The sequence below is a fragment of the Paramisgurnus dabryanus genome, chromosome 24 (genome assembly GCF_030506205.2).
Source record: "Paramisgurnus dabryanus chromosome 24, PD_genome_1.1, whole genome shotgun sequence".
NCBI classification, from domain to species: domain Eukaryota; kingdom Metazoa; phylum Chordata; class Actinopteri; order Cypriniformes; family Cobitidae; genus Paramisgurnus; species Paramisgurnus dabryanus.
The window spans coordinates 20,867,386-20,893,104 of NC_133360.1; the positions used below are offsets into that span (position 1 = coordinate 20,867,386).

The following is a 25,719-nucleotide window of genomic DNA, read 5'->3' on the forward strand; positions in this document are numbered from 1 at the left end:
AGGCCGAAATAATCTATGCAGGGTTGAAGGTCCTCTCTTTGTATTCACTTTCCAAAAAATAAACCTGGCTAATGGTGAAGAAAATCTAATTCTTTGGTAATATACAGTAATCCATCAAAGCCACAGATTCTATGAATACATTTTAAATAATAGAGATTCTTGTATGTTTCCTAGACCAGTGGTTCCAAACCTTTTTCACTTCAAGGCCCCCTACTCACCCAATTTTTTCCAAATAAAATTAACTAGAGCTTGGAATGACTAGACAGATGTATATTTACTACTAAAATGGCCAAAAAAAAATGAGTTTTTTAAATTTTTTAATGCTTGTTTTGTCAAATTTTTAATCATTTTAAGTCATCTTGAGGCCCCCTTGGACATCTGCTGAGCAAGGCATTGAACCGGTTCACGGAATGAAAACGAAAACCAGAAACTTTTGATGTTTTGCATGGAACAGAAACAAAACTTAAAAGATATATATGTTCCGGAACAGAATAGTTTATTTAAAATAATGGTAACCGGTTAATACCGTTATTTTTTTCACTCTTTGACAAGATTTCTGTGCAATATGACTCGGTGAAGTTCAACTCCGGTCGTCGTTGACTCATCTGAGAAATTAGAAGCTTGCCACTAGCAAGTAGCCTACTCAAGCCCCTTTGATGCTCAATTATAAGAGGTAAATATTGTAGGCTACCAAGTATCTGAAGATGTTTGTTTTTTTAATACTAATTAGTGGTGTAAAGCATTGCAGTTGATCTGTGATCCGTACAGATCACGACCCACGGTTCGGCTCGCATGCGATTCGCGGATTAATAAGCATATTTAAATAGGGTGAAAGTTGATAATTTGCACGTGTTTCAAAGGCTTGCAAATGTTAACACTTTCGTGATTTTAAACAATCTAACCACAAAAAGGCGCTAAAGTGAGCAATTTTTTTGTACGCACATGCGATTGAATTTGTCCGGTCCAACTACAATCAAACGTGATTATCCCTATGCCCTTTAAAGATTATAACTCTTGATGTATAAACTTGAGAGAGAGAGTTGCGCTACTGTGTCTCATACTGTAGTCCATTAAAATACATTTGGTGAATTAAGCATTGAAAAACAACGTAATTTTCACTTTATGTAGAGCGACTGTTTATGCTGCATCTTTTTCTCGAAGCGCCGTTTGGAATTTGTCCTCTAAGTGCACTCAAAAGTGCATACACAGAGAGGCTGGAATAGCAAGAGTACATTCTTTCGGTTCTTGACAGGCCACATACAAACCAAATTATCTCGAAATACCACAGTATTATTTTTCTAATAAAAACATTTGTTTTAGTTGTTTGCCAATAAATGACATGGCAGAAATTGCCCTTGTCTTAATTAATGTATAATGCTGAAACAAATGTAGGCATGTCAGAATTACATATAGGCCGCTTACATAATGTAGCCTTTTTTAATGTTTGATGACAAGATAGAGACTTAAGGAAAATTAATGTAGACTAATAATTTAAAGCAACACTATGTAGTTTCCATGTAAAAATGACTTACAGCTCCCCCATGTGGTTGAAAAGCGCAACAGTGCCTGGTATCAAACACTCTTCTGCAGGCAGGGGGAGGGGCGGGGCTGTGTTTCCTACCCTCTACCGCCACTTTCAGAGTGTGCTTGTAGCAGCTAGGAGGCTGCTCAGGTTGCAGCAACAGTACAATTTGTCCAGTTAAAAGTTGTTCTATCACTGAAATAATTTTAGAGACATTATTTAAAGGTAAAAAAACTACATAGTGTTGCTTAAAGTTTAAAGTCCTAATGATCAGCCTACTTATTTGTATGTCCCACAGCTGACATGGAGCGTTATTAATCGGTTCGGGAACTTTATTTTTTTGTTCTAACTGGTTCAGGACCGTCAATTTTAGGGTTGAACCGAAAACCGGAAACGTTAAAATGCTGCTTCTATTCGGAACGAACCAATTTGGAAAAAAATCTTGTTTAAAGACCTGCTGCTGAGGCCCCCCGTGGGCCCTGGCCCCCTGGTTGGGAAACACAGTCCTAGACTATACAGCATGAAATTTAAATTAAAAGGCCATATACAGGCCCAGCACCACATGGGGCAAAAGGGGGCATTGTCCCCTCAGATCTAAAGGTTTAAAAAAAGGTTTTACAAAAAATATAACTTATTGAAACTGTATTTGTTTACAAGACTAACTAAAAATATAAAGGAAATTCTAAGGTTTCACCATTTTCAATTTATTTTATGCGCAACAGGGTTACCCGTCTCCAACTGGCAATGAAGTATAGAAAAATAATCGCACTGAAAGATTGACTGCCTGTTGTGCTAGGTGCGAGCGTCTCTTGCAGTTCAATGTGTAAGGTCAACGGTAAGTCATGAATCGTGTGATTCTCAAAATAAAAATGTATGTAAAATGCGAAAAACCTTGATTCAACATTCAAGTTATATCTGTAATAAAAGATCATCTTTTGTGAGTAAGCTACCTTTTTCCCCATAGGTGTTTGTGTACATGCAGGTGAACAACACACAACCTGTACATATTAAATTAGTATACAGTATATGGACAGAGTTTTATCCAACATTTATCCTCCCTATTCCCCCCATTATGATTTATGATATGCATTATTATATTAGTTTGGTAAGTTGGGGCTACAATGCGCAATAATAAAGAAATTCAATGCCAAATCAAGAAGATTACGAGATTAAGATTTTTTTAATTAAAAATTTAATGTTAACATTTTATTAGTTTTGTCTGTATGGTTAGCTGTGCAGTATACTTATGCAAATACTATGTTTTAGGGAACGCTGCATTCAAAAATCTTGCAAAAGCAAGTAATCTGTGTGTATTTGGTTTAAAGTACAGCACCCTTAAAAATGTCAATCTCAAACTGTGTTTCTATTATTTATGACCTAAAATCAGAGGACATGAAAGCCGGAGAAACAGCACTGTTACATATACAGTATGTAAGGTTAGGTATATAACTTACAGTAACTAGCCATTCAATAATTTTTATAAAATAATTATAATTGTATCTGCTTTTAATGCATTTTTTTGTGAATGCCACAGGTAAAGAACAAATAAATCTACTATGTCCAATATCTTTTTATGCGAATATGAATCATAATATTTGTTTTACAGTATGTAATTATGTTTGAAACCAATATCGACCTGGAGTATACATGAAAATTCAAGTACACAAACTGCAAATGCTGAAATAGATTAATGGTAATATGACATTAAATCCTCCCTGGCTGTTCAAACTGAAGGCACACTGGAAAAAAACAGGTACAAGTTATTTTCACATAAAATGTCAGGATCCATGTGTATCCACATTTAGCTGCTGTGCAGGTAGCTATAGAAACATGGAGGAGGGCTTGTAGAAACCAACCACTATTATTGAAACCCTTTAGAAAAAGAATACAATAAATAAATATATAATAAATATGCCAAACACAACATAGTTACAATATATTGATTTGATTTTAATAATTGTACAAACTGTCTTTTTTTCCAAACATTCAGACTTGGAGTATTGACAATAACATTTAAGTCAAAATGTACAAACATTTATTATACATATTTAAGAGTAAGTTACATTTCAAAATTAACAGGCAAATGCAGTTCATTGTGGCAAATTTGCATATATATTATAAACTTGTGCATATGCTTGTGGCTATTCAGGAATATAAGCATATAGGTCTAAATAGACATCACATAAATACTACCTAAAAAAATAAATAAACTACATGTATTTGGTTTTAGGGTGTTCTGGGCTTCAGTAATAATAGACACCAAAAGCAACCGCCACACAAAACAAGCTGTCCTATAAAGAAAAAATAATACAGAAATTAAAATAATCGCACTTCAAAACATTTTTTGTAGTGTAAAGTCAGTCAGACTTACATTCATGTATATCTCTTGAGCATAGCTGTCTGTGTCTGCATCCCACAAACAGCGTGCAGCCATCCTATGAACAAAACAAATTCTTTTAAAGTAAAAGTTCACCCCAAAATGAAAATTAGCCCATACTTTACCCACGCACAAGCCATCCTAGGTGTATATGACTTTCTTCTTTCAGCCAAACACAGTCAGAGTAATATTACAGTAAATAATATCCTGGCTCTTTTCAGCTTTATAATGGCACTGGATAGTGCCCCATTTTTTAAGCTCCAAAAATTTGCACCCATTCATCAAAAACTTATCCATATAGTTAATAAATGTCTTCTCAGTGTTGGGGGTAACGCATTACAAGTAACACGCATTACGTAATAATACTTTTCTGAAGTAACGAGTAAAGTAACGCATTACTTTATAAATGTACACATTAATATTTTAGTTACTTTTTAAAAAAAGTAAGGCAAGTTACTTTTCAGTTTAATTAATTCAATCTAAAAATAAAATAATGTACTGAATTAAACTGAACATATTAACATAGAATTACGCACTATGTGTGCCTGAGCAGGAACAGTTTGAGTCAGGGTGTACTCACACTATCCAAACCAAACCGCGCTCTGGTGCATTTGACTCCGAGAGCCTGATTTGTTTGACTAGTGTGATCACTCTGTTCCGCGTCCGGGCGCGGATTGGTTAATCACGCCGCGGCTGGGTTGCAGAGGTGGGCCGGAGCCCGGTTCACTTGGGCTCAGGCGCAGAAATCTGTGGTGTGAGCGCAAAGGTGAAGACGTCAGTTGCGCGACCACTCACCTTCATCTGCCTCCATAAAAAACCTTTTGATGCGAGCAGCGGGGTTACGTGAATGTCCGAGCTGCACACGTGACAGATCAACTAAGCAATATGATGACATGTGTAGTGCTGCCGCGAATAGTCGACGTAGTCGACGTAATCGACGATGAAAATTTGTCGACGGCAATTTTTTTAGTCGAGGAGTCGCATATTTATTTATTTCCGTCTCAAACGGCCCACTGTAATTCTGTCTCCTGTCTCAAATGGCTCAATATAATTCACCTCCACACCAGTCTGTGCGCTGTGCGCGCCCTGCTGGTTCATCTGCTACGCTATCATCTTTCTTCCCTCTCACCCTGCCTTCACTGCTTTAATTTTGAAAAAATGGCGGTGGCAGGTGAGTCTATGGAATTATGAGTCGGAAAGCTTCCGAAGTATGAAAGTATTTTAAGCCAAGTTGTGATAAAATAGTGGTCTGTTACACCGTGTCAAACGTCGCCGGCTTATCACGGGAGCACAACGACAATGCACGAGCATCTTAAACGAAAACACTCGGGAGTTATTGACGATACACCCACAGAGAATAGGACAACGTAAGTAACTGTTATATGATTATTAATGAAACGGCGAGCTAGTCAGTACTGTTTAATTAACTCTTTTGAGAAGTACAATGACTCTGTATTTGGATGTTAAAGGCTATCAGTGTTTGCTCGTGATTCCGCCACGGAATCAACACTGGACGCAACAAATAGATTTTTCATGATTCCCATTTACATTTTTATTTTACTATTTTAAACGGCTCAATTCATTGTTGCGAGTGTTCAGCGTCTCTCTCTCTCTCTCTCTCTCTCTCTCTCTCGCTCTCTCTCTCTCTCTCTCACTCATGTTGCTTGCAGCGCCTCAACAGCGCGCGCCTCTCTCTTACGTGACAGTGAAAAGGTGGCAGTGTTTTTAATGTACTTTCTTTTTTGCGTAAACGTCAACATTCACCGATGTCTCTGACAAAGACGACTGATCGAGTTAACATGACTTGAAGAAAGATTAGCAGTAGTGTGAGTCTGTGTGCGAGCTTTCTCCCTCCCTATGATGCTGTATGCCGTGTTCTGTAGTCTATGTAACAACAACAGTGTATTCTCTTATATTTCTGAATTTGCACCGAATTGTCTGCGCTATATCACTCGCATTTAAAATCAAGAAATGGCTCAAAACACAACAAGAATTATGAGAAGAGCAACAGCAGTAAAGCTACAATGTAAATGTATGGTGATTTTTGCATATCTAAATCAGGATTTTAGCAGCAGTTAAAGGAACAGCTGGTTGGATAAAAAACTATTTTATAGGCTACAACAGAACAGATAATATGTAAAATAGCATTCAGTTGTGTTAAAATGCAATATAAGATCAAAGAGTAGAAGTGAAACATTTCATATTTCTGTTATGCATCTACTTTGCACTGGAAGTTTTTATTATTATTTATATTGTTTACATTGTAATTTTTTATTTGGTAACATTTAAGTTATTCATATTGTTTATGACACCGGTGAGTTCAAAATAAAATGGACAATGAAATAACAAACACTTGAGTTTTTTTTAAATTAGTCGTTTAGAATAGTCGACTATTCGAAAAATTAGTCGAAAGATTAGTCGTTAGAAAATTAGTCGTTAGTGGCAGCACTAGACATGTGAGAGGGCTGTCTGTAATCGCGCACCAAACGACTCCGAATAAAAAACACAGACTTATCATTACGGTGGGTTCCAGTGTTAAGAGAGCACTTTACTTCCTGCTTTTTTCAAAACAATCGCATCTTAATGACGAAAGCGCGCCCGGACTCGGATCGATAAAAAGTACAGTCTGAGTGCGTGCACCTGGGGGAGTAGGGAGGGGTGATAATCGCACCGGGGCTTGGTTTGGTTTGGATAATGTGAGTGTGCTCTCAGAAACGGAGATGGCAGGCCAGAGCTTGACATTTTTGCGACCATAAAAAAACACCTGCAAGGCCTGAAAGAGATCAAGCCTCAGCCAAGTAAGAAAAAGTAACTTAAAAGTAACTTAAAAGTAACGTAAGCATTACTTTCCATGAAAAGTACACAATTAGTTACTTACATTATATATAATATATATATATATATATATAATATATATATATATATATATATATATATATATATATATATATATATATATATATATATATATATATATATATATATATATTTGTATTTATTGGTGAACTATTTCTTTGAATAAAATAAAGTCTAGTCTGGTCTTCGTACACATGCTGGGTGGACAACTTTATAGACATCTGTTAGACTAATTAACTACATTACTTGATCTATAACTTTTAACAATTAACTGATAAATAATACAATTCATCAAAATACAATTGTGGGTAAATGACATGATTGTCTGTTTAAATAGCTCTCCTGCATACATACCAAAACCTAAAATGTCCAGAAAATTCAAAACAAATTTACATATTAGTGTACATATTAGTCTACTCATGTAACAGTCTTTAAATAGGGAAAACATGAAAGTGTTTGGTGGCTTCTAAAATCATCCCTGTTTGGATCCTAAGGAATGAATGGGGCTAGGCTAAATGCTAACACATTCACAACGCGCTGTACAATGATTAAGTGCACGCATTGAATAAAGATAGGCATGTATTAATTTGTCTAAGTTGAGGTAAGAACATAGTAAAATATTGAAAAACTGTGGTGTTTTCCTTTAAGGCTCTTTAACTTTTGTTTGCTTTCTAATACAATCAATTCTAAGTATCTAATCTCAGGTAAAAGTGGACTCTTTTTCTCATGCAATCTTGTCAAACTCACCTGGCTAAAAATGTCTTTTGAAAAGTGAAAAGTTCTGTAAAGCTATTACAGTATTTATGCATAAGCCTTTAGGTACGCTATGAGTACTACATGTGGATCAGGTTTATTTGCTTTCTATAGAATTATTATTAATGTAATTCTATTTCTTATTACAAAGACAGAACAGATTTGAACCTATAATCATTCAATACCACCAGTACAGATAACCAGCACATAAATATATGAAGTATTGCACTTACTTGACACCCTCTCCACGTTGCTCTCCAATAACCACCTGCACAATGATCTTGTATCTTTCAAAGCCCACACCTTTACATTTACAGAAAAACACATACAGTTATAGTATATCTGTTGAAACTCTCTGTATATATGCATTCACATCTATGCTTATGTTACCTTTGAGTTTCTTTTTGATAGATTCTGCTAAAGATCTTGTCAGTGTGGGAATCTCATCTGGATTATACTGGACTCCAGTAAGCCCTTCTCTTAGGATTTCTCTCATAAACTCTTTTGCCACCCCTGCCTTGAACCTGGGACAGAGATAATGTTTTGCCAAAGATTTTTGTTGTAGGTAATATGTGCATAACGTTATATTGGTCAGCGATTGGTCACAAGGATTTAAAACCCAGCGTACTCTTTTTTCAATGCAGTTTAGCTGGATGTTTTAGCTTAGCATTCAAGCAAGTAAACGATGTTCTTACTTGTGTTTCGGTCTGATGAGATAAGTGCTCGCTTCAGTCTCCATGAATGAAATAAACGTATTGAAAAAACAATAGCTCCTACTCTAGACGTGTGGCAAGATATTCGCTTTATTGTCGTTGTCATAACAACCGGCACGGCTACATTCGGGGAACGACTTATTAACGTCACGTGCAGAAATAGACACCGCATTCACTGCTGTGTCGTACGTCAACAGGCCGCCATATTGGTCAGGGCTGGATCGAACTCTACTCTTGTAACACTTTTGGCTTATTTTTTGTTAATAATTGTTGTGACGTCACTAATGAAATATAATTTAATGTACATGTAGAGTACACACATGCTATAGTTTACAGACTACTGAAATTAGTAAGATTAAAACATTTAAAGTGTTTAGTAACATTAAAAGAGTGCCGTTCCAGAAATTATTTCCTGTATTTGAGGTGGGAAATATCCTAAATCCGAGATGTCTATAACGTGTCACATACAGAAACAGGGTTGTGTTTAGTATGCCATGTGACCTCTAAGTGTCTGTTTGTATTTTAAAAATCTTAAGTTTAAACAAATGTCAAATGCATTTTTAAACATACTGTTTTTGACTTTTTAAATTTGTGTTGTGTCTGTGGGACATGTTTGATGTCTTTATTATTTACCTTTAAAACAATACATAAATCATTTGTTACATTAGTTTTTAATAATTAGTTTGGTGGATTTTAATAATTAGAATTTTAAATCTTATATTTACAATATTGCATTTATCTAAAGTGACTTACTGTACAATGCATTACAATGTACACATTTTATCACCATGTGTTTTTCTGAGATCAAAATTTTTTTGCATGTATAACACAATGCCTAACCATTTGACTAAAAAGTTTTAGTTACTGATATAAGAGCCGGTGTGATGCATTGAAAAGTAGGTCTGTACTAAAAAAAAAACCTTTAAGGACAATAATACTGTAGATAAAAACAATATTATGTATTTTATGTATTTGTGGCATTATATGCATGACAAAGAAATATGTTAAAGAGACCCAAACACTTCCTCTGTGGGTTTATGAAACAAGGGGTCGTGGGCTGGTGGTCTTGTGGCAAGAATAACTGAGGTGCACTTGATTTTCAATTTTATAGAATCCAAAAATCTAAAACCTCACCTTATCACAAAACAAAAGGAAGTGAAAAGGAAAGAAAAAACCTGTCATGCTGCTGCAAGAATGATAAAAGTCTTCCTGTCTGTACCTCCCCCTGAAAGCCAGACGCGTTCTCATAAACAACAGTATGATAGTGCAAAGCATAATTCAGCAGAAACGAGAAAGTGGTTGCATATCTGGTGACTCCATTTGCTGTCACGTCCGCTGTCATGAAGTGTGACCACAAGAAATTTATTTTACTGCTTTCATTCGCGGTGTATTTGATTCTTAAAGGTAAGTAAATCATGTCACAACTTTAATGTCTGAATGTCATTGCAGTAGATCACAAAATATACAAGGTTATTGGCTTATTGATTTTGCAATGATTTGTAAAAAAACACTTGTTGTATCGTTGTAATCATTTATCACACTTGTTTACACATTTATCCTAACAACTATTCTGTGTATTCATAACATTAACAGTGGACAAACACTTTGTCACAATACTTTTTATCTTCGTATTGAGTAATTTATATATTTATAACAAATGTTTCACTTGGTAAGGATGCTTTTCTTAAATGCTAGTATGGTTTGATATTTTGTATTGTTTAGCAAAGATATTCTTAGATTTTTATGTACAGCTTAAGTGTTCAAAAACACATGGGGCCACTAAGTTCATACATATAATTTAATTCAAAGGTTTGATTTTACAAAAAAGTACAAAGAATTTCCTTTGACTCATGGAAAATGTGACTTAACCCACAAAACAAAAGATCTTTCAAGAGTTTCAAACCTGTGACAACTTTGACATGCTGTTTTTGTGATAATGATATAACTTAGAGTAGATTTATTTCACATAAAAAATGTAATTCTTGCTATGGTAAAATGTTATGTTGAAGAGTTATGTTTTTGTTTGTTTTTCTTCTTTCCAGTGGAATCGAAGCATGATAAAGATATAACAGTTAATGTTATATCAGGAGATAATGTGACAGCTTACTTCACGTTTAAAGATTCTGGTATCAACAGTACATCCATCCCACTTAATCTGTACAAAAATGGCAAAAAGATAGGAAGTTGCAAACAAACTAACAAAAATTGCTTTGAAAGGTTTGTAATCAGTGATGTGGACGATAACAATACTGCAACATTATACATTATAAATATCACATCGGAAGATGATGGAAAATACCACATTGGTCTGTTCGCTGATGCCTATTATTTCAAGGCTATTTTAAGCAATAAAATCTTCTTTACAGTCAAGCCATGTGATAAAACAAACGGTAGGTGTTCTTTAAAACTATAATACTATGTACTATGTGTTGTATTGAAGCAAATAATATAGCAAATAATATATTTTTACACTAAGTGTTTTTTTTTTTCATTTAGAAAGCAGCACGACATCTGTGCCTAAAACCACAGTAAATGACTCCCTTAAACCAGAGGAGACATCTGTACAAACGTTCATTTACATCAGTGCATCAGCCTTAATGTTTATATGTATATTTGTGGGCCTGCTGTGTTGGTTTCATAGGACCTGCCCAAGAAAATCAGGTATGTGTCCATGCATTGTGTCAAAGTATATTTCTTCGAAAACATGTGCTACTGTTTTTTAATGCATAATGTATATTTGAAGTGAGTTATGTGAAAAAAAAATATTTTTTAGACTAAAAAATTAAGGACAAGCAGCCAAAATACATGGTAATGAGAGGCCAGTATAGATAACTCCCTCAATACTGATGTGACAAGAGAACATTTTTCCTACAATGAAGATGCGTAAAATATTACACAGTTTTGCTTTAGGAATTTGTTTTGTCACAGCACCATTCCCACATTAAAATTTGTGTTGAGTTTTACTGAAGTATGAGGTTTTTTCACAGTTTTTAAGGAAAATGTGGAAGAAAGAATAAGGGTTTACTCACATTATGAACACTTTACCGCATCCAAGTATGTTTGACCCTCAAAATACACTACCAGTCAAAGTTTAGAAACACTTACTCATTCTTTATTTATATTTTTCCACATTACAAACTAATAATAAACTCGTTCAAACTGTGGCATAACACAAATGTAACTGTGGGAATTATGTTGGTGACTAAAATAAAGCATCCAAAATAAATTAACATTCTGTTATATCTTATCATTCGAAGTGCAGTCACCCGTAGCTTAGACATTGCAAAAACCGTACTCTTGTCATTTTATCAAGAAGCTTCACCTTAGGATGATTTTTATAGAATATTGAAGAAGTTCACATTTACTCTGGGCTCTTAGTGGCGGCTTTTCCTTCGGTATTCTGTCCATGTCATCTATTTCAAAAATAATATTTTAAAATTAAATTTTTGTTTCTAATAACCAAAATTAATCTGTTTGGCACAGCTATATTTTTGTATACAAAATTCATTTCAAGCAATTAACCACGATACGCTTTCAGATTAAATTATTTTTAAGATCATAGTTAACATTTCAATCATGTGTTTCTAAACTTTTGACTGGTAGTGTATATGGTTTGTTTGGGTGGTGTGATCGATCCGTACTTAACCAGGGGGCGGTAGGCTTAAGTGACCCAAAACTTTTGAACGGTCAAGTTTTTAAACATAATATCATCTAAGCTTAAATTTGACATATTGAGTGGCACTATGTGTAAAAACTCTTGTAAATATAATTCCTTAAAAGCTTAAATTTGATCTGTGCACTTTATTATTCTAATGAAAGGGGTTTTTTTATTCGAGGGGCAGTGCATATTAATAAACATTTCTTTAAATGTGCCAGATTACCAAAGAGGCAATTTCCCAGCAAGCGATTTGCCTTTAAAACACATATACAAGCCGTCCAATCACAGCCCAGACATCAAAAACAATGAAAAATTTAAGCCGTCATTGAAAATGTATTAGACATCTAACCATAGCCCAGCATTAAATACAATAAAATAAATAAATAAGCCTTATAATGAAGGCAACACATGCTGTAAGTGTCTATATTAGCTTTATTAGTCTAGTAATAGTTAAAATGACTTGTTAATCTGTGTTGATTCAACAAAAACATTTAAGGCAGCAAATCATTTTTTATAGTGTGTTGACTTTGCTGACATGATGGAAAATCATATATCTTGCCAATTATTTTGGCAAAAACAACATGTAGGCTTAACCAAATTTATTTCAGATTTATTTCATCTAGAAGTGGTTTACTCATAGCCGATCGGGTCTAGTTAACACATTTATACTAATCACAAGAGTTAAAATGTAATTTTTATATTGAATTATTTTTCTCAATTCAACTACAGTAGCATTTAATGTGTCCTAGACTGTAATATTTACAGCTGGGTTTTCACTTGTAGATGCCTTAAAAAAATGTTGAAAGGTCAACAGAATGTTAAAAAGTCCAAAAGTTAAAAGTAATTTCATTGTTTTGGTCCGAAGTGCTAGTGTAGACCAGGGTCATGTGGGTTTAGAGAATGAATGGATGTTATATTTATTATGCATTTATTTAATCATAGAGTTCAGGTAATTTTATATTTCATGGCATTATTTATTTATTTATTTTTGATGAGCAATTAGCAATAAGATTTTTTAAAGTTTATTGAGTTGCTTTTTTATATACTGTATGTGTTCTCAGCCACAGATAACCCTCAAGCCCAGAGCAACGGCACAACACAAGTATGTTTCCAATTTCTTTATTTCACTACACAACTCAACAACACAGGTTGTGTTTCAGGTTCTCTCCATTATGTCAATCAAATGTTCTGAACTGATTGCAGGGGGATTTTGGGAGATCTGGCGGTGTGTCCGTCAGCTGTGTGGAGTACGGCGAGTTAGACTTTCAAAACCGACCCGCAAGAGATGACAGAGTAAAACATGCCGAGGTGACATCAAAGGACCAAGACAGCGTGGAATATGCTGCTATCATTTTCCCTCAGCAAAAACAGATACCAGGTGGGCGGATGAGAGATAATCAGCGAGCACATCCCGTTACCAGATAAACATAACATAAAGTGTCCACTAAGCCTTTTTTTTTACTTTTTTGACTGTTGCTGTACACCTAATGTATAATACTTTGGGAGGTTTATTTTGTCATACTTGATTAGAAAAAGGACATTTATAAATTTTTCTGATACTGTTAACTTGTAACAAGTGCCTACGCACATCATACATGCTTCTCATTGTTAGTTAAGGCAAAATAACACTGTAAAAATGTCACTTAGTGCAACACTGAGTCACATAATGAGGTGCTAACCACAGAAGCCCCCTTGAAGGAATTGCTACTTGAATATTGCTCTGTTTTTGTTTTATGTGGTGCCCGCAGGCTTACTGTACTTCACTCTCACGGTGGTTGTTTAAATGCATCGGCTTTTGATCATTTTTTGTGTGGGCCGCTTCTGTCCTGGGCCTAATGAGTAGAATTTTGAGAAGCTAATAGATGGTTTCAGCAGTTACAACATAAACAAGTGGCTTTCGTGGTCAACACGTAACTTCCGGTAAACTCTGCTAAGAGTAACAAAATAACAACAAAGTACTTAAAATGTTGTTTATTTATATAACAAGCAAAATAAGAAACACGTAGATTACATAAGAAACAAAACCATTGGTTATTTTCGACAAGGTATTTGTTCAAGAGTTTAGCAACTAGTCAGACCATTAAAAAAACTGTAATCGGAAGTAAAGTTCGGACCAGACGCGTATCGCGTCACCACACGTGTGTCTGATGAAACCGTCTATAAAAAGTGAAATTTGGATCAACTTAAAAAATTACTTGAATTGGTAACATCAAAAAAAAAAAATTCACTTAAAGTATTTTTCACTTACAGGGGATATTTCACAAGACTTTTAAAAGATGTCAATTAATTATCTTTAGTGTCCCCAGAGTACGCATGTGAAGTTTTAGCTCAAAATACCATATAGATAATTTATTATAGCATGCTAAAATTGCCACTTAGGTGTGAGCAAAAATGTGCTGTTTTGGGTGTGTCCTTTAAAATGCAAACGAGTTTATCTCTGCACTAAATGGCAGTGCTGTGGTTGAGCCCAGTCTCACGAAATTTTGTTATATAGTCACATATTTTTTTATTCTTTTTTTGTGATCTTATCACGAATTTCCCCGGTTTTTGTGATCGTATAACAAATTCCTGTTTTCGTGTGATGATCACATATTGGTTACTCAACTGTTGTTGCTTCGCTTTGGGGTAGATTTACATAAAATGACATCCCTACCCAAACCCAACTCTAACCCTAATGCCAGGCGACATATAAAAAAATTAATCAGAAATAATAGTATAAACCAATGTATAAAGTGACATTCTAATGCAAGCGCCAAATATAACCTTAAACCGAAGCGGCAATGGTTTAAAAATAGAAAAAAGCAGTTGAGTAACCAATACGTGATAATCACACAAAACAGCAATTCGTTATACGATAATGAAAATACGCTGAAATTTGTGATAATATCAAGAAAAAAGAATCAAAAAATTACGTGACTATATCACAAAACCTTGTGCAGGATAGTGTAGGTAAGGGGAGGTATTATCCCCTTCTGACATCACAAGGGGAGCCAAATTTCAATTACCTATTTTTCACATGCTAGCAGAGAATGGTTTACCAAAACTAAGTTACTGGGTTGATCTTTTTCACATTTTCTAGGTTGATAGAAGAACGGGAGACCAAATTATAGCACTTAAACATCTTAAACAGCTTACTACATTTTCACTTTTTACGAGGGTGTAAGAGGGTCCCGGACCGTATTCCAAGATACTAATAACTTCCAGAGGAGCGTACACTGTCATAAAAAAATTGTCACTGGACGTTTACCCTTTCAAAAAGTACAGCTTTGCACCTAAAGAGTTCAGATATTACGTATGAGCAGTGTTGGGAAAAGTTATTTTTTTAAAGTAATCCATTGCGATATTAGGTTAGTTCCACAAAAAAGTAACTAATTGCGTTACTTAGTTACATTTCATGGAAAGTAATACTTACATTACTTCAAAGTTACTTTTGCGTTACTTTTTCTTAACTTGGCTGAGGCTTGATCTCTTTCAGGCCTTGCAGGTGTTTTTATGACTGAGAAGTTCTGCATTCAGAAATTGCATATTTCCATTGCTAAAATGTCAAGCTCTGGCCTGCAAATCTCCATTTCTGTTGGAGATTTTTTCTCAAACTGTTCCCGTTCAGGTGCACACACATAGAGTGCAGTATTCTACGTGACTACGTTCAGTTTAATTCAGTACATTATTGTTTTTTATCGAATTGATTAAACTAAAAAGTAAGTCGCATTACTTTTTTATAAAAGTAACTCAAATATTATTGTGTATATCTATAAAGTATTGCGTTACTTTACTCGTTACTTCATAAAAGTTATATTATGACGTAATGCACGTTACTTGTAATACGTTACCCACAACACTGCTTATGAGAGTGCTTATTAGTACCTCAAAGATACATATTGGTCTCAAATGTATACCTATCTGTATATAAGGCTACATACTAGAACCTTTAAAAGGGTACAGCCCCTGTGACATCTGGGGGTACATATTTTTTTTTCTAACAGTGTAGCAACCAGTGTTCGAATTGAGGTGGGGCTGGGGTGGTCCGGACCTCACATAAGCATTGTGGGACCCCCTATAAAGTACAAAAATTAAAATTGGGGGGTCCCCTGTTTTTTTTTTTTTAAAGGGGACATATCATGAAAATCTGACTTTTTCCATGTTTAAGTGCTATAATTGGGTCCCCAGTGCTTGTATCAACCTAGAAAATGAGAAAAATATCAACCCAGTAGCTTAGTTTTGGTAAACCATTCTCTGCAAGCATGTGAAAAAATAAAAGAAATTTGTCTCCCCTTGTGATGTCAGAAGGGGATAATACCGTACTATCCAACCAAGGAACTGCCATTTAGTGCAATCAGCTCATTTGCATTTGTAAGGACACACCCAAAAACGACAATTTTCCTCACACCTACAAAGTGGCAATTTTAACATGCCATAATAAATTATCTATATGGTATTTTGAGCTGGAACTTCACATACGTGCTCTGGGGACACCAATGATTTATTTGACATCTTAAAAAAGTCTTGTGAAATGTCCCCTTAAAAATGAAAATATGAATTTCAAATTCGTGTGCTGCGCTGCCACAAAGCAATACTGTCCATTTTTCGTCCCATTTAGCAAAAAACTAATCCAAAAGATTTCTTTTAAAATAAATGTACACTCTCAAGTGCGCCTCACACTGTTTTCTGGAGGAATTGACCGATTGTAAGATTTAGGAATGGGTTAGCGGCTTTTTAAAAAATTGTTCTCAAACTATTATTTCACACTAATTTGAGGGGTACAAATTGTTAGGGTTTAAGTTAGGGACAATTTTTGGTTTCTTTGATTAAAATGTTGATCCAGGACCTACTAAAAATTATGATCAACGATCACATCTTACTTTGTGAAATCACGGCGACTCCATAATGATGGGGGTGCTTGGCTGGGAGAGGGGCTTAACTAGGGGACCCCCATAATCTTTGACATAATTCGGTACACTGGTAACAACCACATAGCAACATGCTAATTACCACACAGAAAAGCTTATTTATGTATTTATGACTTTGTTTTTGTCAATGTGCTACTAAAATGCTTAACACTACTCTGTAAAATATAAGTTACATCATTTAATTGTTCATTACATACCTATGAAGATTTCATTTGTTGGTTATTGTGCTGTATGCATACACAAGATCTGACAAATGTCTGTACTGCATATGAATGTATAGCCACAAACCTGTATGTAAATAAGACATGTATAAAATGCTAACAGTGTTAAAAATATAAAAGTTTTTTTGCCAACACACATTGTCATAGTTTAAACACTAACATCCTGATTTAGCACCATCTTGCTGATGCAGTTGTCACACAATCCTGAAGATCACTGCGTGTACGTCTGTTTTTGAAGATTCACACAGGGCCGCCAAGATAACATCTCATGTGGTTTCATGTGATGGCAGTTGCAAGTAGGAGTGTGGAGGTAGAAATACTGTGTTTTGTATTTATAGAGAGCTGGCGAAAACCAAGACTTCTCAAAAATTTCGGTAAGCATTAAACCAAACATCCCAGACCGCAAATTATGCAGATTGATTTAGAGGTATGATTCCAACCGGTTTGAACGCTTCAGAGTTTCCAGCACCCACACGGGCTTGTCCTGAATATCTAATTGAAATGTAATATGGCCTATTAAAAAGACTGTGGGATTTAGCCACGCGTAAGTTTCACTTACTTTCAGTTTATAGTGAAATGTTTTCCATTCAGCGAAGAAGAAAACCACAGTAGTGCTGTTCAAGCTGTATTTACTGTATTCTGGAGGCAGACCAGCATTTTGTAACACATTTTCCATTCACTCTACTCACTGTGACAACATCCAGCAACCGAAAGCTACATTAAGGTGAGTCACTAATGCCTTTTCAAACCGCTAAATGGTGTTACGGGTCACATCGCACAGCAAAAAGATTATTTTCACATTATAGCTGATGCTTTTATCCAAAGCGACTTACAATTGCTATATATGTCAGAGGTTGCATACCTCTGGAGCAACTAGGAGTTAAGTGTCTTGTCTATTTTGACTATAATTTTTCACTTTTACATAAATGTATAAAACCCTAACAATTGGTCCTTTGAATGTTTAGAAAATAATGCAGACCCGGCACATTACCACCTTGGGCATGCAATAATTGTTGTCCGTCTTTAATTATTTCTTACTTAATGCACGGTTCTGTTTCTTCTTATAGAAAGGCTTCAAAACACTTAATACACACTGGTAACCCAGATATTGTCTTTACTTAAAGGGGACAGAGAATGAAAAAACATTTTTATTTTGTCTTTGTTGAATAATGGTAGTCTACCGGCATTCACGGACATACAAAAAGTGCTAAACATGCTAAACATCTCCGTCTCATAGAAATTCCTCTCTTAGAAATGTCAGCCAGAAAACAGCCCAATCTGAAAAAATGATGCTTGTGACATCACAGGCATCTCACTGCCCCTCCACTTTAAAATAATTGGCTACATTTTTTGAGTGGCAGCAAAGTCAGCCAATCAGTAATGAGATTGCAAGTTAAGCCAGTGGGGGGAGCCAAATAGGTGCAAAACCACTTGTTTAAAATCCCCCACCCTAATAGAGCTATCTGAGAGAGGTTTTTAGGAAGCTTCTAAGGCATTACAGACCCAAACAAAAAAAATTTTGTCTACATATCACAGAACAAGGATAAATACCCCGTTCAATCATTCTACAGTATGTCACCTTTAAACAATGACGTAAATATCACTTAATATTATGATTTTTTTGACATAAAGTATACTTAGTTCATTAAACTTTTAAGTGTATACAATTAATTCAAATAAAAAAAAATATCAGTTATATGATAAAAAAGGTTTGTTTGAAAAGTAAAAGAAAAGTAATGTTTGATAACATGTAGTCCTATCCTTATAGGGTAGGAAAAACATTTTATGACACTTCCTTACAATATTCTGAAAATTAGAGGGGTGCAATGGCAGAATTGTATAGTACTTAAGTATTATTACTTTCTACATAAAAGTACATTTTCAATTATTCGTATTTTATTAGTGTTTTTCTTTGAAAAACATACATTCCAAAACATATTATCATAATTTTTACTCCATTACATTTCATAATTTCAAGTTTTTCGTTTATATTTAATATTTAAGTACATTAAACATCTAGTAATTTTTTGTACTTTTACTTAAGTAAAAAAAATCGTAATTTTACCCAAGAAAGTGAAAGTACACAATTTTTATGTAATTATACATTAAATCAATTTTAATATGCAATATATAATTAATTCACAGTATGATTCTATGCTTTAGAATGTAGTGAACATTTTTTAGTAAAGAAAAGACATTTTTTTACCAAGACAAACACTCTGATAATGCACAGATGCTTGGAAAATGTAACTAAAATACTTAAGTATTATACACCTCTGTGCAAGGGGCCTCCAACATAAATTTTACCTAGGGTCTCCAAATATTTAGAACCGACCCTAATAAGATCTGCACACACACGCGCGCGCACACACCAACTCGGTATCATGAAATTACGTATAGTCACGAAAATTTGTGTTTTCCGTGACACTGACATGTTTTTCCGCCTTTTTGCGTGAACATGTCACGTATTTCTGTTTACGTGTCACGTATTTGTTACTCAACTGTTTTGTCCTATTTTCTTACCATTATCGCGTCGGTTTAGGGTTAGATTTACATAAAATGACAACCTTACCCAAACCCAACTCTAACCCTAATGCCAGGCGACAATGGTTTAAAAATCATAAAATATAAAAAATTAAATCATGATAAAAAGATTGAAACCAATACTTAAAGTGACATCCTAACGCAAACACCAAATTTCACACTAAACCGAAGCATCAATGGTTTGAAAATAGGACAAAACAGTCAAGTAACAAATACGTGACAGTGAAAAATAAACAGAAATACGTGACATGTTCACGCAAAAGGGTTACACACACACACACGCACGCACGCACGCACACACGCACGCACACACACACACACACACACACAGTCACTGTCTGATTTCGTTGATGTTGACTGTTCCAGCTCCATCCGGAATCCTTTCACTATCCTCTGTGACCATCTAAAGCAGGGGTGTCAAACTCAAGGCCCGCGGGCCAAATCCGGCCCGCCCCCTCATTTCATCTGGCCCGCGAGAGTTTACAAATTATGTTAATTATGTGGCCCGCGAGAGTTTACAGATTATTTTATTGTTATTATAAGTTTTATTTTTGCAGGTTATTTCCTATATAGATTTTTTTAGCAGCCACAAAAACTAATTTTTGCCCCGCCAAAGTCTTTTTGTAATGTAATTATAGTGATAATGTTGATGATTGCATGAGAGAGAATGAGCAGTGCCCCGCACGCGCGCACTACTAGAATGGGCGTGTCTGAATGCGAACGCTGCAGCGTCCGGAGCTCGCATTTCCAGGCTGTATACGTCATCAGGACTGTCTTGTTTCAGAATATTAACAATTATAAAGTTAAATATTATTCTTTGTTTATAGTAAATAGTTGTAATATGCGTATGACTTGCGAATGTAATGGTCAGTTAACTTAAATAAACCAGGCTTGATGACACTGCCTATACGACCTCCGCATATGGAAACGGACAGTATCTGCTCGTTCTTTCTCTCCCTCTCTCGCGCCCGCTCACGCGCATCCAGCGAGAAAATGTTTTCCGACTCGTGTACAGAAATGTTTCGCGATGTCCAGCTGGGATTAGTTTACAACGCGTCTATTTCCGCTGAATACGCAAACTAATGATAGCCTGGCTCCGCCCTCCTACGTGCTTCCGCTTATTTTTCATTTCGCTTCAGCAGTACGTCTGGGATTTCTCTATAGAGTTTCGTTTTCTCCTGCAAAAATCTGCAGGACCAATCAGCGAACAGATGGGGGTGGCTAAGAACGATGACGTTGAGGTCGTGCGTCAGTTTGAGTTGTAGTTCAGTAATGGCAGCGGAGAAATACGTGAGGAAAGCTATTCGGTCCGTTGTTGCAAAACTGCTGAATATACAGAAGTTAAAGCCGGAGCAAGAACCAGGTTTGCTAACTTTTGTTTGTCTGATTATTCTGACTTGTTGTTTCCGTCCGGTTTCGGTGCATGATCTACGTCACGACCACATGTTAGCGATTGGCTTTGACAGATCCTGAGTGACTCTGGGCATATCCAATAGTTTTAAACTTCAACAATGGACCCCCCTTAACGGAAGTAACGCTTTGCTATGGAGCGTGGCCAGACTCTCTGTACAAATGAAATGAATGTACGAGAGTCTGGTTATACCAGGCTAAACTAATGACCCATCTGACTCATTAATAAACGATTGAATCTATTGATCTGTAGCCTACAACAATGAACTCATGAGACGTCAGTCAATCAGACACTCAAAGCCAGGTAAAAAAATCACAGCTTTTTTGTAAAGAGGGCAAGAAATGACAAGCGAGGGTAGATGTGTTTAATAAATGCCTAATTTTGTGGTGGAGATGGTAAAACTCTTTATTAGTATCTAAAATGCCTCTCATTTTCTGACCTGCACAATGAAAGATAACAGAATATTTTGAGTGTACTGTACTCACATACAACATGTGTTTTTGTCACCACAATTATTTTAAAAATAATCTGTAGAATAGTTGTACTCTATACACTTTGTCATTATTTGCCTGGGCTTCTACTTTCAAAGCTAGATATTAATTGAGTTATTAACAAAACCAATAGTAAGCAAATGCAGAGAAAATTATGCAATATACAGTAGCCTAATAAAAGAGTTGATAGATTCATACAGTCATTCAAATACAACCGGCCCTTTGAGATTAACCCTAATGCTGATGTGGCCCGGGATGAAATTGAGTTTGACACCCCTGATCTAAAGGAAACTAAAAGTTAATTTGGATAGTGGCTGTCAAGAAGTGTGTGTGTGAAGAGATTCACCTTGTGTCTAAAGCTGACAGATAGAGAGATAGATAGCACAATAAATACACAAACGAAACCAAAAATTAAATTAACAAAAGAAGAAACAGAGGAATGTAAATCCTAAAGTGTTAATTTTGTATTTTTTGCATGTACCATGTTGTCCACTAGGAGGAGATAACAAATAAGAATCACTTTCGTTTTCGTTTCTGCTCTGCATGCTGAGTCTGCACTCGGGGAAAACAGCGACCCTAACATCTCTGATGAAATAATTATATATACATTTAGGCATTTAGCAGATGCATTTATCCAAAACAACTTACAAAAAATAGGAAACAATTAAGTGATTTAAATAATACGTGTTGAAAGAGAGGTTTTTTTAGATAGAAGGGCAACATTTCCTGTCACAGAAAAAAATATATTGATTTGTTTGATTTGTTTTGTTTTTATGTTGTGAGATGTGGTTGACCTGACTGTATTTGAAAGCTCTTTCCAATAAATAATAATTATTTTAATTTGATGTATTTTTATTATTTTACGTATTGAATTGACCCACGGTGTCGAAATCTGACTCCTAGTCAGTTTATGGTTATGTTAAAGATTCGGTGTAGCCAAAGGGCGGGGTTTACAGTAAGAATCACCTTCACAGCGTATAAACCAATCAGAAAACTCTCCCACGGGTGTCAAACACTTTCTGTTCCTGAGAAATCACAACATAATAAACAAGCTTTACCGTTACTACCCGTTATCATTTTTAATTACTTGAGGGAAAAGAGTAAAATTGCATCATCAAATGTCCTTCAGTGTATAATACTGAAGTGGCTTTGTCATAATGCCCTACAATAAAAGCATACAATACTGTATCCATATCTCATTTATTAGTTTTTATTATAATATTTCTTATAATATGTATTTATTATAACTTTATTGGCATTAACAAACATTAAAAAATGCAGAAAAACAGTATTGCTTGTTAGTTCATGTTAGCTAATGCATTAATATTAACAAATACAATCTTATTGTAAAGTGTTAAAACATTACAATACCATTTATACAACACATACATTGCTCAAAAAGTACTTTGACATGGCACAATAAAGGTTTCACAGTTACTAAAGAATCCTGACATTCGTGCCTGTTAGTTTCAGTTTCGTTTCTTATGACTTGGGAGATTAGCTGTATATATATTGGGTGGGTAAAGAGCATTGCAATATTCACAGAAGATCACTGTAAGGGAAATCTGTTTGCCATGGCATCATTGTGGAACAGTGCAGTACAAGAGAAATCTAGTGAGCTTCACGAGGACACATGGCAGGTTATTTTTGATGAAACGATAACTCCAAATAATACAGCACATGGGTGGTACCACTACATATCTGGATCTTTTGCAAGGTAAGACAATAGTTTTACAACAAAAACAATATTACATATTGCTTAAATAACAATGTGTTTTTTATTATATCATTAAATAAGATTTTCTCATTATTTAGTAAATTTTCATTTTGAAGGTCCTTCTCTAAACACATTTAATATTTACTGTCAGATAAGGTTTCTATAGCTGTATTGCAATGTAAGAGTTATGGGTTAAATTTCCAGGGACCACAGATAGGCTACATAAATGTATAATGCACTGAAATTGCTTTGGATGAAAGCATCAGCAAGTGCATAAATGTTTGCTATTCTGTACATTAATACTTTCAGCTGTTCAAGGTAAAATGCACAAAGATGCTCGTTGTATTTGTCAGTACAACTCATCTTTTTTATCTCTACTTTAATTTGTAGCTTCAAATGTTCACTTTGTAAAAGATCCTGGGTGTCTAAAAGAGTGCAGGTGGTCTTCCATTTCTACTTGAACGCAGGAAGTAATGAGGGAACCATTAAGGTGCGACGCTTCAAACAGAAATGCAGAAGGTGTACCGGAGCTCGGATGGAGGATCCAAACTTTGCAGTGGAAAACATCGATGTGCTGGTTGAGAGACTCGTTGGAAAGATTCGTATGAGATGCTACAGAGAAAACCTTGGTGAAACGAACAGATCCTCGAAATTCGAGGGCAAAGTTAATGGGCCTCATGAAAAGTCGCACTGTGAAGCTTGTCAGGGTGGTTTTTGTAGTCTGGCAAATTGATTTTGATTTATTTTGCTATTTCTGTAATGGTGTTCCTGTAGATCGGTTGAGCATTTTGTTAGCGCACAGATTTTTACACATGCTGATAAAATATAGCTTGAATGCAGTGCCAGGTGCTTCGGATAAAATTGTCTGCCAGATGCATAAACTAAACTTATTTAAATGACATTTCTTGTTTACCAAATGATAATGTATGGACTGTATGGACATGTCAGATAGGAATGAATATAATAATTTATTTTATACTATTAAACCATTTGTAATAATGAAATAAACTGAAATGCACAATGTGAACACAGTATGTAAGGCTGATATTTCCTGGCACCAAACCTACAATGTTACCAACAACCAATAATGTGTGACTCCCAGTGGATTCAAGTTGAGTAGAACCCATGTGCAGTTTAACAATCTAACAATTAACATTAATAAACATCTTAGACATGGCTTGAAAACACGAAACTCACTAACTGCGAGACAGGCAAACAACACTTAAACTAGACCAAAGACAATGGCACTGGGGAACATAACAGAGAATCAATCATAACATGGCAAACAGTATAAGCCAAGAGTAATGGGTGTGTTTGACTTCATGTGGCACTCGCTGCAAGAACTAACAGGAGGAATGACATCAAAGTATCACAAGAGCATTTGAAAGGGATTTAACTAATTTGGGTGTGTCTCAATCAGTTTCCCTATCTCCCTCGGTCATGAATCAGTATTCTGCATATGGGAACTTTTAAGAATCCTGGCCCACTATTGTGAAACTTGATGACTTATTTTCCAGTGACATGAAGCAGGGATGGGCAATTTCGGTCCTGGAGGGACGGTGTCCTGCAGAGTTAAGCTCCAACCATAACACACCTGAAGCAGCCAATTAATGTCTTACTAGGCATACTAGAAACTTTTAGGCAGGTGTGCTGAGGCAAGTTGGAGCTAGACTCTGCAGGACACCGGCCCTCCAGGACCCAAGTTGCCCATCCCTGATTTAAAGGATTACTACACTTTCTTAAAAAAATCCTGATAATTTACTCACACCCATGTCGTCCAAGATGTTGATGTCTTTCTTTGTTCAGTCGAGAAGAAATTAAGTTTTTTGAGGAAAACATTCCAGGATATATCTCAATTTAATAGACTTTATTGGACCCCAACTATTTGCAGATTTAATGCAGTTTAAAATTGCCCTTTCAGTGCAGCTTCAAAGCTTTCTTATCTAGCAAAACGATAAATAAAAAATATGCACTATTAAATCACAACTTGTCGACTTGCAACAGCCGTGTGACGCACCAGCGCGTTTTGCATAAGCACGTTGACACACTGCCCCCTCTGGTTTGCCCTCACTCACTTGCTTAAATTATAAAGGGCCTTTCATCCTCTACCGCTTTGAGGGTTTGGTGGGTGTAACCCGGGTGTGCCTCATAAGCCTTGAAAAGTGAAGCCTCTGGCTCTTTGATCGCCCCCTGGTGGCTGGCTGCAGTACAAGTCATAAACCCCGCCCTCTCCATTCAAACGAATGGGACTCTGCTCTAAATAAAAAAATTATTTACACTTCCAATAAAATTTCCGAAAGATGGTTTTGGTCCCTTCAAGTAGTTATCATCCCGCTGATATATGTTCAAGGTTTCATTATTGTGGTAAGTTTCATTTTAGCTTGTAATTTGATGCTATAGAAACGGGCCGTGTCGTTATGATTGGCGTGGTTGAATTGGTCGAGCGAGCGTTTGGGCGGAAGTTTGATACCGCGGCTCCGCCTCTGGCTCCACGGACGATTCCTTCTGCGCATGCCTTGGCTCCAAACTGACGTTTTTACGTAACATGG

General features: G+C 35.7%; 3 protein-coding genes and 1 long non-coding RNA gene across 4 annotated transcripts in view; 3 read left to right on the forward strand and 1 right to left on the reverse strand.

Moving 5' to 3' along the window:
* Nucleotides 1-25,719, forward strand: part of LOC141281569 (uncharacterized) — a 514,674-nt gene that overhangs the window by 288,025 nt on the left and 200,930 nt on the right. The gene's annotated exons all lie outside the window — the stretch shown is intronic.
* Nucleotides 3,490-8,250, reverse strand: dynlt2b (dynein light chain Tctex-type 2B). The gene is made up of 5 exons (XM_065259455.2): nucleotides 8,204-8,250; nucleotides 7,899-8,032; nucleotides 7,742-7,811; nucleotides 3,894-3,957; nucleotides 3,490-3,813 (listed from the first exon to the last, which is right to left on the reverse strand). Exons 1-5 carry the CDS (start codon nucleotides 8,245-8,247, stop codon nucleotides 3,766-3,768), a joined length of 360 nt encoding a protein of 119 aa, XP_065115527.1. The 5' UTR covers nucleotides 8,248-8,250; the 3' UTR covers nucleotides 3,490-3,765.
* Nucleotides 9,488-14,094, forward strand: LOC135740889 (uncharacterized). The gene is made up of 5 exons (XM_065259447.1): nucleotides 9,488-9,625; nucleotides 10,264-10,611; nucleotides 10,718-10,882; nucleotides 12,941-12,981; nucleotides 13,083-14,094. The coding sequence occupies exons 1-5, from the start codon at nucleotides 9,562-9,564 to the stop codon at nucleotides 13,302-13,304; spliced, it is 840 nt and encodes a 279-aa protein (XP_065115519.1). The 5' UTR covers nucleotides 9,488-9,561; the 3' UTR covers nucleotides 13,305-14,094.
* On the forward strand, nucleotides 22,959-24,197 carry LOC135740892 (receptor-transporting protein 3-like). The gene is made up of 2 exons (XM_065259451.2): nucleotides 22,959-23,170; nucleotides 23,561-24,197. Exons 1-2 carry the CDS (start codon nucleotides 23,028-23,030, stop codon nucleotides 23,901-23,903), a joined length of 486 nt encoding a protein of 161 aa, XP_065115523.1. The 5' UTR covers nucleotides 22,959-23,027; the 3' UTR covers nucleotides 23,904-24,197.